The sequence below is a fragment of the Branchiostoma belcheri genome, unplaced genomic scaffold (assembly GCF_001625305.1).
Source record: "Branchiostoma belcheri isolate BF01 breed outbred unplaced genomic scaffold, Haploidv18h27 scaffold8, whole genome shotgun sequence".
NCBI classification, from domain to species: domain Eukaryota; kingdom Metazoa; phylum Chordata; class Leptocardii; order Amphioxiformes; family Branchiostomatidae; genus Branchiostoma; species Branchiostoma belcheri.
Window position 1 is genome coordinate 1,459,650 of NW_017804464.1, and position 17,201 is coordinate 1,476,850.

A 17,201-nucleotide genomic window follows, 5' to 3' on the forward strand; every position below is an offset into this window, starting at 1 on the left:
TTACTTGCTTTCTGTGTACCAAACACAACGATCAGGATACCTTCTGCCACAGTAAGTGTTTATATCCCCAAACTTGTGGATGCCCCCCCCCATTTTGGTATAATTAGTTTTACTTGTGGACCTCTCCTTGGTGCTGAACTCACCATCAGTTCCATGTATACGTATTGCAGTATTTCTCGTGATTCTACCATGATAGTCCGATCCCTTTGGTGGAAGTATTAAAGATGTGTAGGTTTTCAAGTGAATCCCGAACTTGAGGCATAGTTTCTATCTACGCCCTGAGAGCAGTGGGAAGCTTGTGAAGCGCCCTTCAGGAAAGAACAACCTTACCGTGGCCGGACTCCCTTGGTCCATTTTACTCTCTTTTAAGCCGAATTCTACGATCCGTATTCCCATAAAAAGGCCTGGTGGAGGTTATGTTTGTTCACAGCCACTCCCATGTCAGAGGTGACGCTTTGGCATTAAATTTCAACAGCATAAGCAGCTTAAATTGCCGAGTATCTGACGTGGGGAAATTTACTTAAAACATGACCGGAAAGTATGCGTCTATCACCGTCATCTACGGTAAAATGTATTTCGTCCTCTACTCCATCCAGACTACAAAATAACGTAGAACCGCCCGGCAAACCAGGCCAAACCGGTACGCACGACGTCCCACAAGTAACAATGATCTTCTGGGTCAAAGTTTAGTTTCGGTGTAACGTTACACGCGGAAGTAAAACAACGCCAGGTGAAGCTACGTCATTTCTTTTCGCGAACGTGAAACTGGTCCATATGTTTACCAAGATTCTTCCTTTCCAGTATTGGACTCGTGATAGTGTTAGGAAGTCCTTTTCACAGCACGAAGGTCGTTTGAACCGTTAAGGTATGAGCTTTTGATCGAGTGTCAAGAATTTTAAAACTTGGGATCCCCTTTTAATCCCCTGGGAGTGATAGTCGGACCAGTCCCAAGGGTTGCGAAAATTAGTACAGCTCGGCTTGCTTAACTTGGCCTGAATGACAATCAGGTTTGTACAGTGTTGTTGTGGAATTTTGACAATGCCATGTATTTCTCTTTTTTTTCTTCTGTGTATAATGAATGTGACGTTATATCGGTGGAGAATGCCGTTAGTAATGTCTGCGCACTGATAGTTTTACAAGGAGTACTAGTATACAACAGTATAGCTTGGGTGACAGACTGTTGACGGCCAGCTCTTGACTCCTCAAGGGACAACATGACCCCTCAGTTACTGGCCTGTCTACTGGTACTGACAACAGCCTGGATTCCAGGCTAGCGAAATCGTACTATCCACAAAATGTTTAGTGATTATTTGGTTCGTCCTTGTAACTGTTTTCAAGGTGGTCGGTCGCTAGGGTATCAGGTTACCGGCGCCGTTCTGGGGGAACTAAAGCTCAGGGCTAAAGCTAACAATACGTCACAAAATAAGATAGCTAGGATAACAACCTCTTGCTTGTGTTTTGCCAAAATAAAATAGACTTAACCACCTTGTATACAATGTATTTCAAATCGTACCGTAACTGATTTTGTCTTAATGTTTTCTTAATACGCACATTTACGCACATTGTTTTGGAAATTATGTACAGTGGATTCTTTAATTCTACATCAGGTCCTCATCTATTGTAAGCTACAGCACCTGCCTACCTGAAGACTGGAACACTCATGGAGGACACTGTGACAAGGATGTAAGTAGAGATGTTGGCTTATCAATTGATATCAAATTCAAAGAGAGGACTAAAAGTGTGCTCTCCCACAGAGGTTGAAGGAAAAGCTTGAAAGTTTGGGGGGCTAATATGACCCTTCTTAGGTAGTGTTTGAGAGTCAAACCTGTACAAGTCTACAAGTACTAGCTCGGTATGATACACCTGGCCAATAATGTGATCAATCTTTTTTGGTCTCTTACAAATTTTTTTTTCTATTGACACAAGTATTAAGAATCCTGTCCATCTGTAGGAATAGACAATATCATCTGTTCCCGAGTAGTATTTCTTGGTAGATTTAACTGCATTTATTATAAGCAGCGTTTGTGTATCTTCATAATACACCATGTACCTTTAACTTTCATCCTGACATTTTGATTCTGTATGAATTCATGAATGCCGGTTGTGTAGGAATGACGGCAAATACAAGGGGGTGCTTCCAGAGGAAACATCTCTGCCACGATCACTGGTTGAGAAGCTGCAGGATGGAGGATATTTCATCCCTCGTCACACTGACACCTCTGTCACTGATGCACAGAAGGTGGTGACAGAGCTGTGGAAAAGGGGAGAGGAGGAAGAGGAGGAGGAGGAGGAGGAAGAGGAGGAGGATGAAGAAAAGGAGGAGGGAGGATGGGACAGCGATGGTTGGCTGGACTTGGACACTCTCCTGCAAGAGCACTGGCGTAAACAAGACAAGGCCAACATGGAGGTGTACGGTGAAGGCTCCACGAAGTCTGCATCTTCATCAACAAGTGGGCATCTTAAGAAAGATGGAACACCTGACATGCAATACATGGAGAACAAGACATCCAAGGAATCTTCTGATTCAGCCACCACAACAGTCCATCTCAAGAAAGATGGTACACCTGACATGCGCTTCAAAGAGAACAAGGAATCTTCTGGTTCAGCTACCACAACAGTCCATCTCAAGAAAGATGGTACACCTGACATGCGCTAACAGGAAAAAAGGTGTCTTCTGATTCAGCTACCACAACAGTCCATCTCAAGAAAGATGGTACACCTGACATGTGCTACAAGGAAAAAAAGGTGTCTTCTGATTCAGCTACCACAACATTCCATCTCAAGAAAGATGGTACACCTGACATGCGCTACAAGGAAAAAAAGGTGTCTTCTGATTCAGCTACCACAACAGTCCATCTCAAGAAAGATGGTACACCTGACATGCGCTACAAGGAAAACAAGGTGTCTTCTGATTCAGCTACCACAACAGTCCATCTCAAGAAAGATGGTACACCTGACATGCGCTACAAGGAAAACAAGGTGTCTTCTGATTCAGCTACAACAGTCCATCTCAAGAAAGATGGCACACCAGACATGCGCTACAAGGAGAACAAGGAATCTTCTGGTATCCCTACCACAGCAGACCATCTCAAGAAAGATGAAACACCTGACACATGCTTCAAGAACAAGGCAACTTTGTCCACTTACTTGTCTGAAGATGATCATGATGTTGGGTACACGGCTGGTCCTGTAAAACACAACGGCACACCCGACAAGTGGTACAAAGCAAACAAGGAGGATTACAGTTCATCTGGTTACTTGTCTGATATGGATGAGAGTGACACATACTGCCCCAGCTACTCATCTGGCCCTCTGAAGAAGGATGGCACACCCGACATGCGGTACAAAGCAAACAAGGAGGCTTATGGTTCCTCTGGTTACTTGTCTGATATGGATGAGAGTGACACATACCGCCCCAGCTACTCGTCTGGCCCTCTGAAGAAGGATGGTACATCCGACATGCGGTACAGCACAAACCGCATCCCTGGTCTGAATAAGGATGGCACACCCGACATGCAGTACAAAGCAAACAAGGAGGCTTATGGTTCATCTGGTTACTTGTCTTATATGGATGAGAGTGACACATACTGCCCCAGCTACTCGTCTGGCCCTCTGAAGAAGGATGGCACACCCGACATGCGGTACAGCGCAAACCGCATTCCTGGTCTGAATAAGGATGGCACACCAGACATGCGGTACAGCACAAACTGCATTCCTGGTCTGAATAAGGACGGCACACCGGACATGCGGTACGACGAAAACAAGGTGTCTTCTGATTCAGCTACAACAGTCCATCTCAAGAAAGATGGTACACCTGACATGCGCTACAAGGAAAACAAGGTGTCTTCTGATTCAGCTACCACAACAGTCCATCTCAAGAAAGATGGAGATGATGTTGGGTACCACAGTGGAAGCTACACGGCTGGTCCTGTAAAACACGATGGCACACCTGACATGCGGTACAAAGCAAATGAGGAGGCTTACAGTTCATCTGGTTACTTGTCTAGTGGAAGTGTCTCATACAGCCCCAGCTACACGTCAGGCGCTCCAGAGAAGGATGGGACACCCGACATACAGTACGAAACAAACAAGGAGGCTGACGCTTTTTCTGGTTACTTGTCTGATGAGAGTGGCTTATACCGCCCCAGTAGCTACTCCTCAGGCCCTCTGAAGAAGGATGGCACACCCGACATGCGGTACTCAGCAAACCGCATCCCTGGTCTGAATAAGGATGGCACACCCGACATGCGGTACTCAGCAAACCGCATCCCTGGTCTGAATAAGGATGGTACACCCGACATGCGGTACAGCGCAAACCGCATTCCTGGTCTGAATAAGGACGGCACACCCGACATGCGGTACAGCGCAAACCGCATCCCTGGTCTGAATAAGGATGGCACACCTGACATGCGGTACAGCGCAAACAAGATAGCTTACGGTTCATCTGGTTGTGGTTCGTCTGGCTACTCATCTGGTGGAGGTGGCTCCTACAGCTACAGCAGCTACTCGCCTAGCAGTTGCTACTCATCAATCAGTAGCTACTCCTCAGGCCCTCTGAAGAAGGATGGCACACCAGACATGCGGTACAAAGCAAACCGCATCCCTGGTCTGAATAAGGATGGCACACCTGATAGGCGATACAAAGCAAACCGCTGGTAAAAGCTCAGACTATACTACATCTTTATAATATATAATTATTATTATAATGTTACATATGCGTATGGTGATCACAGGTCAGATTTCTACCTTTAAACTCATATCCAGAAGAGAATGCACTCTGATGTTGTTGTTTTTTTCAATGATGTGCTGTAGTGAATTACTATATATTACTGGTGTAGTAATAGTACATGTATATAGAACTATGAATGGACTTATTAACCTCCATCCTACAAAAGTACGCACTGATCTAGACCAACTTGTTAGATGGACTGATAAGAACTATATGTTACTTATCCCAATTAAATGTAAGGTAATGGGTATAAGGTAAAAGGGTTTCCAATAAAACCAGAAGTTCAAATTATGATGTCTGAGATGTGTTTAAATCTCTCACACCTTAAACGCACCACGCAAACTTTACACAGGTAGCAAAACAGCTCAAACTAATTTCTACTAGACATACGATATGCAGATGCTAATAATCTAATTACGATACATGTATATGCGATCATGTTACCGACAAAATTTTCACTCCTGTATATAAACAATGAGAAATGATAATGTCAAAATGACTGCAAAGTTCAGTCATATTAATACATTTATAACTTTCCAATTTAAGGCATATATATGCTCATCTTCATTGCAGGCTTAAAGTCGCTTTTTTTCTTTCTTTCTTTTAATCTTAATTTTTACAAAAGTTGATGTCATATTCTACTCTATTCATATAATAATTGATTTGATTTGATTTATTAGGATTGTAAACAAGTACAATACTCGTGGGCCACAGCCAGCGGGGGCTGGTGTTGTGGCCCACACACAAAGCAATCACAAGCACACAAACAAGACACACTTAAACCTAGTATAAGTATATAAAAATAAGTATAAGGGTACTAAAGACAGCATAGATTAGAATACTAGTATATCAGTCCATTTAGTACTAGATACAGTTCATGCGGTTTCTAGCCGCCAGAATGTTCATAACGTTTGTGCAGAATACTATGGGTCACTAAGTACATTGTAGATTACTTACCGGTGCAATATAACATTGGGCGCCAAGGGGAGCCGCTTCATGGCCTAAAAGTGAAACTGGTCCATTTGTTTACCAAGTCGTTACCGGAATTCTACAGTTCCTACCTGCCCGAACACTCTACTCTAACTATATAGAGCTGTGAATACGTTACAAATTATTGAGGCCTACTAAATTTACTATCCGCGGAGAACCGCCCTGACCATGCTGAACCGTCCCAGAAGTGACGATCCGTCGATCCTGCCTGTGGGTCAAAGGTTAACTTTTTGGCGGGAACGCCCGGAAGTGAAACCGCGAAAAGTGGCGCCAACAAGTGAAACCACGCCATTTTCGGGGTCCGAAAGTGAAACCTGGTCTATTTGTTTACCAAGCCTCTTAGCTCTTCCCTGCCGATAGCGGACTCGTGGTAGTATTAGGAGGTCCTTTCTACAACAAGGAAGTGGTTTGTACCGTTCAGTAGCTTTGGGTCGAGTATAAAAAGAGGAATATTAAAGTGCAGAAAATGGCTACCTCTGGGAGCAAGGGGAGTGACGAGACCAAGAAGAGTTGGGAGACTTGGTACAACTCGGCTTGTCTTGCCTATGGGCTGAACGACAACACGATCCAGGTTAGTACAGTGTGATTGAGAATCTTTCACGTGTGTTCTTCCTCATACTTCTTGATACTGTTGTCCTGTGCATGATGCACCGTTATTTCGGTACATAACGGGCCCGTTACGATCCGCCAGCTACAGTTTATATGCCTTATATTTCTGCGCGATGTGTGTGTCATATTTTTACCTCCTTGGACAGATACTTGAAGAAGAAGACTGTCACACAGCGGAGGCGTTTGTGGCGTTGACAGAGGACGATCTGAAGGAGCTGCCGCTGACTGTGGGACAGAGACGTCTGGTCATCACCATGCTGACCGACCTGAAGGCTTGGGGCTACAACGTGCAGCTGGAGACAGAGTTCCGCCGTGCGTTCCGCAGGGGGAAATACATGGTAGGAAAACTTTAGAGTCCCGGGGCGGGGGATTTCTTCGCTTGAAATATCAGCGAAACTGTAACTGTTACGTTTTCGAACTATTCACCGTTTGGTTAGTCTGTGGATCTTGTACTGTTCCTTTGAGCAACTAATAAGATTAAAAACAGATGGACAACTTACCATTCGCTGGGGATTCATTCACTAGCCATGAACAAAGGGTGCGACATTGTTGTCTTCGTCAGAAGGACTATGAAATTGTCTCGCCGGAGTGTGGGGAACTGCGGATTTTGCGATATAACTCTGGAAGGCATGATTCGACGTCCATGATGTTTGGCAGGCAGATTACCGCTGTTGAGGCCGAAGCCAAGTACAAGTTTCGGCTTCGTGGGGGGTCCGTGCGTCACGTTAGTGCACCTTTTGTGTTTGTGGCTTGTTAGCAAGATAACTCAAGTATTTGTAAAATGTTGATCATAATTCTTGGTGTGGTGCTTACTATTGTCGGGACCAAGGTTAAGTTCGTTACTGAGCTTCGTGGGGGGTTTCGTTGTGACTACAGGGGGCATTTTGTTAATTTTTCTTGTGAGCAGGATAACTTTTGTATGTGTGGATGGAAGTTAATGAAATTTGATAGGCATGTTACTGTGGTGATCTCCAAGATTGAGTTCAAAGATGAGAGTCGTGGAGGTCGTTATGTCCCGGTAATAGGACCTTTTGTGTTTAGAAATCCCCCACCTACATCTGCTTGGAGACAGCCGACAGCTGGATTTAGCCGGGGAACCCCATAATGGGATGGGATCAAATGACGTTACATTGAGGGATTGTACTATAACTTCAGCAGGGGGAGGATAGGTTGGACATATGTCAGGTTATTTTCTACGGCCACACCAAGTAATTGCTATGGATGACGTCCACTGGAGACCTTAAATCTAATTACCTTAAACTTAAGGCAAGCGCGCAATAAAATCACGAAGGGCCGAAAAACGAGATGCCTAGATTTGGAATATACTAACTGTAGAAGTACAAATGTTAGGACACAAAGAACACAAGAAACAAGTCTTCTATTTATCATAAAGACAAATTAACAAAACAGCAGTAGTCGCCCTGTTCTGATTCTTTCCTTTATAACATCTTCTCTTATCATATTTTGCGGCGCTGTCGTGACACTTTCAACACAGTAAGAATTTCTTGAAGGTTTTTTTTTTTCCAGTAACAGTCCAAACTCAAATAACGTAGGGGGGGGGGGGGCGTAACACGGGTGACGACGCATCTGTATAATCTGCGGCAAACCGTTTCAGGGTGTTCTGTACCATAAAAATAGTACAGAGATTCTTTTGTTCTTTAGACCAAATTGATTATTAAAAAGAGTGAAGAATACGCATGTTAATTTCTCTAGAACGATGTACCTCTGACGAAGACATGAGATCTCCGACCTCTAGTTTTTATTTTATTCTGACACATCAATAACATCATGCATCAAGGAGCTTCTACAGTGGAAGCTCCTTGATAACATTTAGTAGAAAAGGGGGAGAACGACCCAATAGTCTAGTGGAGGAGCGAAACGGATGGAAAAGACAGCTTGGGGATGTCAATTAGCAGAATAACAGTAGGGATGGCATTGATGAAGTACTAGACTTGTATAGGGTTACGGTGTACTGTATACTGTAGTATGGTCCACAGTAATGCCCTGTGGACCGTCTTCTCTGGGCTGGGAATCCACTACTCTCCAAGCAGAGGTTTTGGTTTTTAGAATTTTATTGGGCCTTCTTTCTTGTACTGGAATTTTTTTACACCAACCCAATGAGCTAAAAAAAAAAGGCCAGTGAAAAAAAAAGAAAACGTGCCAAAAGTAAGCCAAAACTCAAACCTCTGCTTGGAGCTGTAAATGCTAGATGGTGGACTTAAATTCTGTGAGCGTTCAGCTAACACAGACAGCCTGCAACAAGGATCAGGTGAGGACATAGGTAGCATGATGGGGTCACTAAACCATACATGGATTGTAAAGAAGCCAGGGAGCTTTCCAAGTAAGGTCAGTGAAGTAGAAATGAAATGAATACTGTAGAGCAAGGAACTTCGAATTCCTAAACTCAAGAGTGCTCACCTTTCAAGGAGGCCATGCCCCCTGAGGAGCAGAGTGCAACTTCAAATTTGTCTGAGATGGGATAGGGCTAATCAGGCTTAGAGTTAGAGTAAAGCAACTGTAACCTTCCACAGCTTGCTGGCATCGTGATGAAAGTACACCTAGTTTTTAGTAGCACTAGAAACACATTGAATAAAATTTAATGTTTGGGTGTTGGACCTTTTCCAGGGTCTCAAATAACACAGGCCAGTTCCTGGCCCCAGGGTCAATAAAGTGAGGTCAATGAACCATATGGAAATTGTAAAGAACCCAGGGAGCTTTCCAAGTAAGGTTAGTGGAGTGGAAATAAAGTTGATACAGCAAAAAAAGTGACTCAGTCAGAGTGCTCACCTCTCAAGGAGGCCAATTAAATTGCCCTGACCCTGAGGAGTAGAGTGCATCTCAGTTGAGATGGGCTAAGGTGAATCAAGCTTAGAGTTAGAGGAAAGTAACTGTAACCTTCTATAGCTTGCTGGCATCATGATGAAAGTCCACCTAGTTTTTAGTAGCACTAGAAACACATTGAATAAAATTTAATGTTTGGGTGTTGGACCTTTTCCAGGGTCTCAAATAACACAGGCCAGTTCCTGGCCCCAGGGTCAATAAAGTGAGGTCAATGAACCATATGGAAATTGTAAAGAACCCAGGGAGCTTTCCAAGTGGAGTGGAAATAAAGTTGATACAGCAAAAAAAGTGACTCAGAGTGCTCACCTCTCAAGGAGGCCAATTAAATTGCCCTGACCCTGAGGAGTAGAGTGCATCTCAGTTGAGATGGGCTAAGGTGAATCAGGCTTAGAATTAGAGGAAAGTAACTGTAACTTTCCATAGCTTGGTGGCATCATGATGAAAGTCCACCTAGTTTTAGTAGTACTACAAACGCATTGAAATTTAATGTACTTCTACCAGTAGATTTTGTGTTCGAAATACACAGGTGGTTTGGTAAGGGTTTTTGAGGGTTTTTTCTGCGCAAAAACCTGATCTGAATGCTAAGGGTTCTTTAAGATTGTTACTACAGTCACGAACCAACTCCCTTGTGCCTGTTCATGTACCTCACATTCACAATACCAGATTTTCTGCACAGAACAACTTCAGATTACCCAAACCTAAGACGAACAGCAGGAAACGTTCATTCCTGTATCGTGTAATGTTGCTGTGGAATGATCTACCAAATCATATAGTTAAGACACTGAGTAACTTACTCAGGTTCAAAAAAGCTATCGCAAACAGTGTCACATGAGCCTCAACCTCTAGTTTTAAATTGTTGATGACGATCTGTGTGTTTATTGTTGATGTTTTATTGTATTTATGTCTTTTTAAATGTATTCACTGTATTTTCCATGTATGTGATTATGTAATTTTAATGTTTGAGCCTTGGAAGAGTACATTTTGTAGCCCTGCAGGGTTAAAACTTAAAAGGCTTTGAAACAAATGAAATGAAGGGTTTATTCAACCTGTTCACGGGGTCAGCATACTGGCCATATGTGACCTCCAAGCTTTTTAAAGCCTTGTTTTGAGTTCATTACCACTGTTTTTTCACAGGTTTTTCTTCATTTTGTGATGTAATCAGCATTAGCAACCTGATTGGCGGACGAGTCCAAGCTCCTGATATCAATTTTTGGAGAGCAGGATTCGCTGAAAAAGCTGTTGAGAGGGGGGTGGGGGCTGTACCAAAACAAATGTTTACCTGGAAATTTCAGTCAAGTTGGGGGAGCATGGTTTCTCAAAGATAACGGAGCAGTGCCGCTGTATGAACCTGTCAGAAGACGGCATACAAGAAGGTCAAGGACAACAATCAGAAAAGAAGGAGGAACGTTTATTCAAACTGCAATCATGGCCGATTAATCACATATTCACCAGACAGGTTTTAAAAAAAACAAGGTTATGCAATGTCTTGTATGAATGCTAGAGGTTTTAGACGGGTTTTTCCCTGCTAATTTATTTGAACGGGGTATGTGAGGACTTAAACCTATCAACCATGCAGGCTCAGGGGGTTTTTTCACAGGCACTAGTCCTGCAAAGAACACTGGCAACAGGCAGCTTTACATTCTACCCAGGAATAGCATTCTGCCATTTAACAGTAAGCCCTTAGTGTCTAAACCTGAACACCTAAAAAACACAGTACTTCTTATCTTGCCTAGCCATACTCTATACTGTGCAAAGTTGTAAGCCACCCCATGTAGACAGCCATTGAAGAAACATACATAGGAATTGATTTTTTGTCTTGTTCAGGCTGGAATGATTCCTTACCTTTGAGTATAAGTCACGAGTGTAAGTCAGAATCATCACCTACAGGGTGATATATCCTTTCCTTGGCTTGATGCAAGACGGGGTATGTCAGGTCACTGTCAGGGTGATCATGTAAATCACCATGCATGTGGTTTGCAGTTATGAAGTGAATTACGGGTTTGTAGATATGAAGTGAATCACCAACTTCGTACAGTAGGATTTGAACCATCGCACACCGGGGCATGCTCCTACTCTTTTTTGAAAGGTGTAGTGGGTTCTTTATCGTGCACGGGATATCCATTTAACTATCCTATCCGAGGGACGTCCCTAGCCAAAGCTAGGTACTCATTTCCACCTGAGTCAGGATAAATATCATTATAATATAAGCATAGCTGTAATTTTTTTATACAACGTCACAGGTAATCTCACATGACTGATGTACAAAAATGTAGTTTACACATCTGAAGTGTCATGACCAGATGATCATGAAGTATTTTTATAACTTATCTATTTAATGTCTAGGAATATTGTCAAATTCATGAGACACTTATGGTTAAACCCGATGCATCTGGTTCCAAACATTAGTGAAGTTTGGGTTTTAAAATTATCATCAGGTGGCATCTAATTTGTTAATTACTCATTGTTATTATTATGATTTGCAGTTCTGCATCCACTTGTTATTTATTTATTTATTGTTATTATGATTGCTGTTCTGCATCCACTTTGTTATTTACTTATTGTTATTATGATTTGCAGTTCTGCATCCACTTTGTTATTTACTTATTGTTATTATGATTTGCAGTTCTGCATCCACTTGTTATTTACTTATCATTATTATGATTTGCAGTTCTGCACCCACTTGTTGATTTACTACTGTTTATGGTTTGCAGTTTTGCAACCTCTTTTTGTAACAGTTTTTGTTACATTAATCATCCATGACCTCTGACCTCTCCCCGTTCACTTAAGTTCAGATTTCAGTTAATGTTGTGTGCGTTATGTTATTTTTTGATTAAGACTCACACCTTTTGTTATGTTGGTTTTACTTTCATGTACATTTGTTTTGTTCTGTTCTGTACATTTGTTTCATTGTAATTTTGTGACTCCAGGAAGAATAGATTTCATGTAAATCTAATGGAGATCTAATAAACAAACAAACAAACAAACATTGAGCTGAAAAGACAGCTTAGGATCATGAAAGAAATTTGTGCTTGTCACCCTCTTTAAAAACATCTTTGAAACATCTTCAACGCAAGTTTTGAGCCTGCCTGTCTTCCACTGTAGATAAAAGCTTACTACTCTGATGAAGAAGAGGAGAACCAGGAGGAAGTTCTTGAAGCGGTGACAATCTCTACTACAGACAACCTACAAGACGAGGTAATGCTTACATATGTCAAGATAGAGACTCTGATCTGAGTAAAGAGAATCTTTTTACACAACCAAGGGGCAATTCTGACTGCTTCACATTGCATTTCAACACAGGTTTCGCTGATATAGATGCATTTGACACCTGTGCTGCAGTGCGATGTGAGCCGGTCAGAATTGCCCTGAGGAAGGTGACAGACGGTCACAGAAATGCCGGCTCAGACTCGGCTGAATAAAAGACTTGGTTGTGTAAAAAGAGTCTCTTTACTCAATGACTTACCAAACTGATGAAACTATTCACAAGACTCTCATCTGTTAGAACGTGATTCTACTGGTTGATGGTTGTATAGTATAGTATTGTTGTAATGATTGATGTAATAATTGATGTTTAAAATTGCTAATTGTTAAGATAAGTTTTCCTGAAGCATAATAGCAATTGAAGTAAATGTAAATAATAGTTGTATTTTTATGTTCTATAGGACTCCAGGAAGAATAGTAATGTACATATTACTAATGGAGATTCCTTAATAAACAAACAAACAAACAAACATACTGGTCTAAGTTGGAGCCTCTGCTGGTACAATCCACGATTCATGTTCAGTATCATACACGTACAACATTAAAAGATATTTAGGTTTTATGGCAAGCACAGACTATACAGCTACCAGTAATGTGATTGAATGTTTAACATTTACGACAAGATTCTACCAGATCTCAGAGTCTATACAATGACATGTGACATATCATGATCATTTCAACTGCCCAAAACTGAGTCTTTACTCTGACGTTTGTTGCAACCTTTGTCTGATCCATCTGCACATATCATGTGATTAGATGGCTCAGACTGTACCTGAGCTGCTATTTTTTGTAGATGTACATAGCTTAGACATACATGTATGTGGATACAACAAGGGAAAGAGTCCGAGTATTAAGAAAAAGGTGTGAAGAATATGTGCTGCATGCTCATCACTTTCAGAACTCGAAATTAACTTTTCTTCCTGTTGTCCCAGCACTGTCCCGAAAATAAATTTCAGTTGTCACAAAGTGAGGGTGAACTGTCCCAACCTGTTTTTCAGGAAGTTTTGAATGACTTCAACTTGAAGTCAACTTTATTTTGCTTACGTTCTGACTCCCAGCTCTTACACTGTAATTGCAGAGTAGACAGGAAATTTAGGGGGGCCTTTCCGGAGCCAAAACCTGGGACACGTGCCTGATGAACAAAAGAAGGGCTGACATTCTGATGTTGATTATTTTTCTATTGTCCCCAAAATCTCCCAAAGTCTCTTTTAAGTTGTCCCGGCCTACATGTATATTTTAGTGGACACCGTTAATTTCGAGCCCTGCACTCTGTTTTGTGTGTCTTGAAGAAGAACAAACTGTATAAGACAAGAATTGCAACGAAGACAGTTGGAAGATCAATATAAAATTCTTTTGTTCTACCTCAGGTCCTGGTCTATTGTAAGGCATACATCACCTTCCTGAAGACTGGAACACTTGAAGATGGAGATCAGCTCTTCACTTTTGTGGAAGATGCTGTGACAAGGATGTAAGTAGGGCTGTTGTGGTATTGATTGAGACCAATTCACATTTCATTGGTTCCCTGAGTAGTCTTGTGCAGGTTTGAGTGTTTGCAGTGTTTGTTGTAAGCAGCGTTTGTATATCCTTATAATACATCATGTAACATTACCTCTAACCTTCAACCTGACGTTTTGATATTGAATGTATGAAACTATGATTATCTTTTGTGCAGGAATGATGGTGACTACAAGGGGGCTCTTTTCTTGCTTCCCCAAGAAACGTCTCTGCCACGTTCACTGGCTGAGAAGCTACAGGACGAAGGGTGTTCCATCCTTCATCACACTGACAGCTTCATCTCTGATGTCCGCAAGGTGGTGAAGGAGCTGTGGAAAAGGGAGGAAGAGGAGGAGGAGGAAGAAGAAAAGGAGGAAGAGGAAGAAGGAGAGGAAGAAGAGGAGGAGGAGGAGGAGGAAGGATGGGACAGCATCAAGGTATTGTTTTCTGAATCTGTATAACTGCCAGTATAATCGCCTTCCAGTGTAACACACCAGGTTTAAAGTCAAGTGGCATGGCAGCAGCTGGCTACGTTACACTGAATGACCTGTCACACCTAATCTTTGTACATCTACATGTAACTGCAAACAGTGTTTAAGGCTATCTAGTGAGGATTTCCTTGCTGTAGTTAGTGGCAGTATGAAAAAAAAAACATTTGAACACCTCAATCCTAGGTTGATATATATGGTACTTTGAAAGTACTAGGGACTAAATAAAAATGAAGATTGCCCTCCCAGAGGCACAGCAGGTACAAATTGTAAAGGATGTAATACCCATGTCTTCTCATGTCCCAATCAAGTCTACAAGCTGTACCAGAGGACTGTAAGGTTTACGTATCATTTCGACCTATTAAGAACAAACATAATGTCTGTAGAGTCATCTTACTTATAGCTTCTTGTCCTTTCAGCCGGACATGACCACACCAAAGAGAACCCCATCCACCCTGCTACAGACACCGTATCCATATCCACCAAGTCAGCTGTCCAGCGATGGTTGGCCAGGCTTTGAGACCCTCCTGGACGAGTATTGGCGTGGACCTAAGAAGATCGATCCTGAAACACCGGTGTCATCCAAGACTGGGAAACCTGGCTTCAGGTAGAGGAGATGAATCCTTTTTTCTTCAGAAAACCAAAACTATCACAGCTAGCAGCCTTGTAATTTAGACGACACCTTGGACTCTTGTTTTCTTTGTACAATGAAGTATAAGTTTCATCAGCAGTCCATGTCAATATATGCTTTTTTAACGTTTTTCTATTCCCTATATTGTCTAATCCTATCCTTGTCCTTTTCAGCTCCAAGGTCAACAGGAAGCTGTTTCTCAGCACACCGGGACCCCTGAGACAGGATGGGTTGCCAGACATGAGGTTCAAGGGTAACAGGGAGACGTACCCCAGAAATGTTGATGGCACCCCTGACATGAGGTACAAGGCAAACAAGGAGGTGTACGGTGAAGGCTCCTCCAAGTCTGCATCGAGCGGACATCTCAAGAAAGATGGAACTCCTGACAGAAGGTACAAGGGGAACAAGGCTTCTTCTGGTTCTGCTTCCACAAAAGTCCATCTCAAGAAAGATGGTACACCAGACATGCGCTACAAGGAGAACAAGATGTCGTCTAAGACAGGAACCACAGCTCACATCTCCCCAGCAGTTCACGTCAAGAAGGATGGCACCCCAGACAGGCGCTACAAGGAGAACAAGGTGTCTTCTGGTTCAGCTACCACAGCAGTCCATCTCAAGAAAGATGGGACACCTGACATGCGCTACAAGGAGAACAAGACGACTTCGTCTGGAGCTGGTGTTGGGTATCACAGCAGCAGCTACACAAGCTACTCGGCTGGTCCTGTGAAGAAGGATGGTACACCTGACATGCGGTATGCCGCAAACAAGGCGGCTTATGGTTCTTCTGGCTCCTCATATGGAGGAACCTCATACAGTTCATCTGGCTACTCATCTGGAAGCAGTGGAGGGTATGGTGGGTCATACAGTAGCAGCTACTCCAGTGGAAGCTACGCAGCTGGTCCTGTGAAGAAGGATGGCACACCTGACATGCGCTATGCTGTAAACAAGGTGGCTTATGGTTCTTCTGGTACCTCTTACAGTTCGTCTGGCTACTCGTCAGGTGGAGGTGGCTCATACAGCCACAGCAGCTACTCATCTGGTGGAGGCTACGCAGCTGGCCCTCTGAAGAGGGATGGCACACCTGACATGCGCTACAAAGCAAACCGCTATTAAAACATACTGTTCAGTACACATGGTCCTTGTATGTGATGCTCACTGGGACAGATTTCTACCTTTATCTAGCTTTTCTACCTTTATTTCTACCTTTACCTGCCTAAATGCTTAGGCCAACAACAGACCCCTTGCTCCCTCTCTGAGAGTAGTGTCCAGGCTTTACATACATATATATCTTTATATACCTTTATATATCTATAAAACATATATGTTTGTATTCAGAAGAAAATACACTGATGATCTTTTCAGATCTGTGCACTAGTTAACGGTATCCATACTAATTATAATCAATTACTAAAATATAACTGGAGTCAATTACACTAACATATAACTGATGTAGTATTTAGAGCTATAAAGTGGCTCATCAATAGCTATATAGTTCACAGTAGTCTTAAGACGATTGTTTAGATACAAATCATTATAATGAAGAAGAGATTTATCACACAGTCTTTGTAGTCTTTAGAATTAAAGCCATGTATTTGATTTCCATTAATATTTGTATTAAAGATTTATCTCTGCACACATGAAAGCTTATTTTTATTACTCAAGCCATGGTAATAAACATACTGAAGTCATATGATGAAGAGTTGCTGATTTCTACTTCTGTTCTAATGTGGTGAACCGTTAGGAGTTCAAAGTCCGGATGTAGAGTTTGCCAGCACTACATGCTAAGGAGACCTAAATAACAATCCACGGACGATCAGGGGTATTGCAGATGTAAATCACCTCCATCTAACGTCCTATTTGGGGGCGTCCCTAATCAAAGATATAGCTTGGTGCTAGTACTCATGTACCCCTGACTGAAGTGTGGAAAGTCGGGCAAATTCTATTTCCTTCGGGCACAATATCGGTTCATGTAGGAGGATTTGAAGCCACGACCTACAGGTTCAGGGCCAAAAACCCAACCATTACGGCACACGATTCCTCAGCCAAAGCTACTAATCCACTGATGTAGCGTCCTTGGCATTAATGCAACGCCGTAAAAGGTAAAAAGCTCTCATTCCATTTAATATCGAGCTGAAAGCTATCCAAGCCGCGAGCCTTT

General features: G+C 42.4%; 2 protein-coding genes across 2 annotated transcripts; both read left to right on the top strand.

Annotated features, from left to right (window-relative positions):
- The first annotated feature begins 934 nt into the window (after positions 1-934).
- LOC109486023 lies at positions 935-4,687 on the top strand. The gene is made up of 4 exons (XM_019789717.1): positions 935-1,007; positions 1,608-1,683; positions 2,110-2,651; positions 2,684-4,687. Exons 2-4 carry the CDS (start codon positions 1,661-1,663, stop codon positions 4,657-4,659), a joined length of 2,541 nt encoding a protein of 846 aa, XP_019645276.1. The 5' UTR covers positions 935-1,007; positions 1,608-1,660; the 3' UTR covers positions 4,660-4,687.
- Positions 4,688-5,957: 1,270 nt separating this feature from the next.
- LOC109486280 lies at positions 5,958-16,724 on the top strand. Its single transcript, XM_019790067.1, has 7 exons — positions 5,958-6,290; positions 6,475-6,666; positions 12,272-12,364; positions 13,798-13,898; positions 14,103-14,361; positions 14,832-15,019; positions 15,217-16,724. The coding sequence occupies exons 1-7, from the start codon at positions 6,186-6,188 to the stop codon at positions 16,154-16,156; spliced, it is 1,878 nt and encodes a 625-aa protein (XP_019645626.1). The 5' UTR covers positions 5,958-6,185; the 3' UTR covers positions 16,157-16,724.
- The last annotated feature ends 477 nt before the right edge of the window (positions 16,725-17,201 follow it).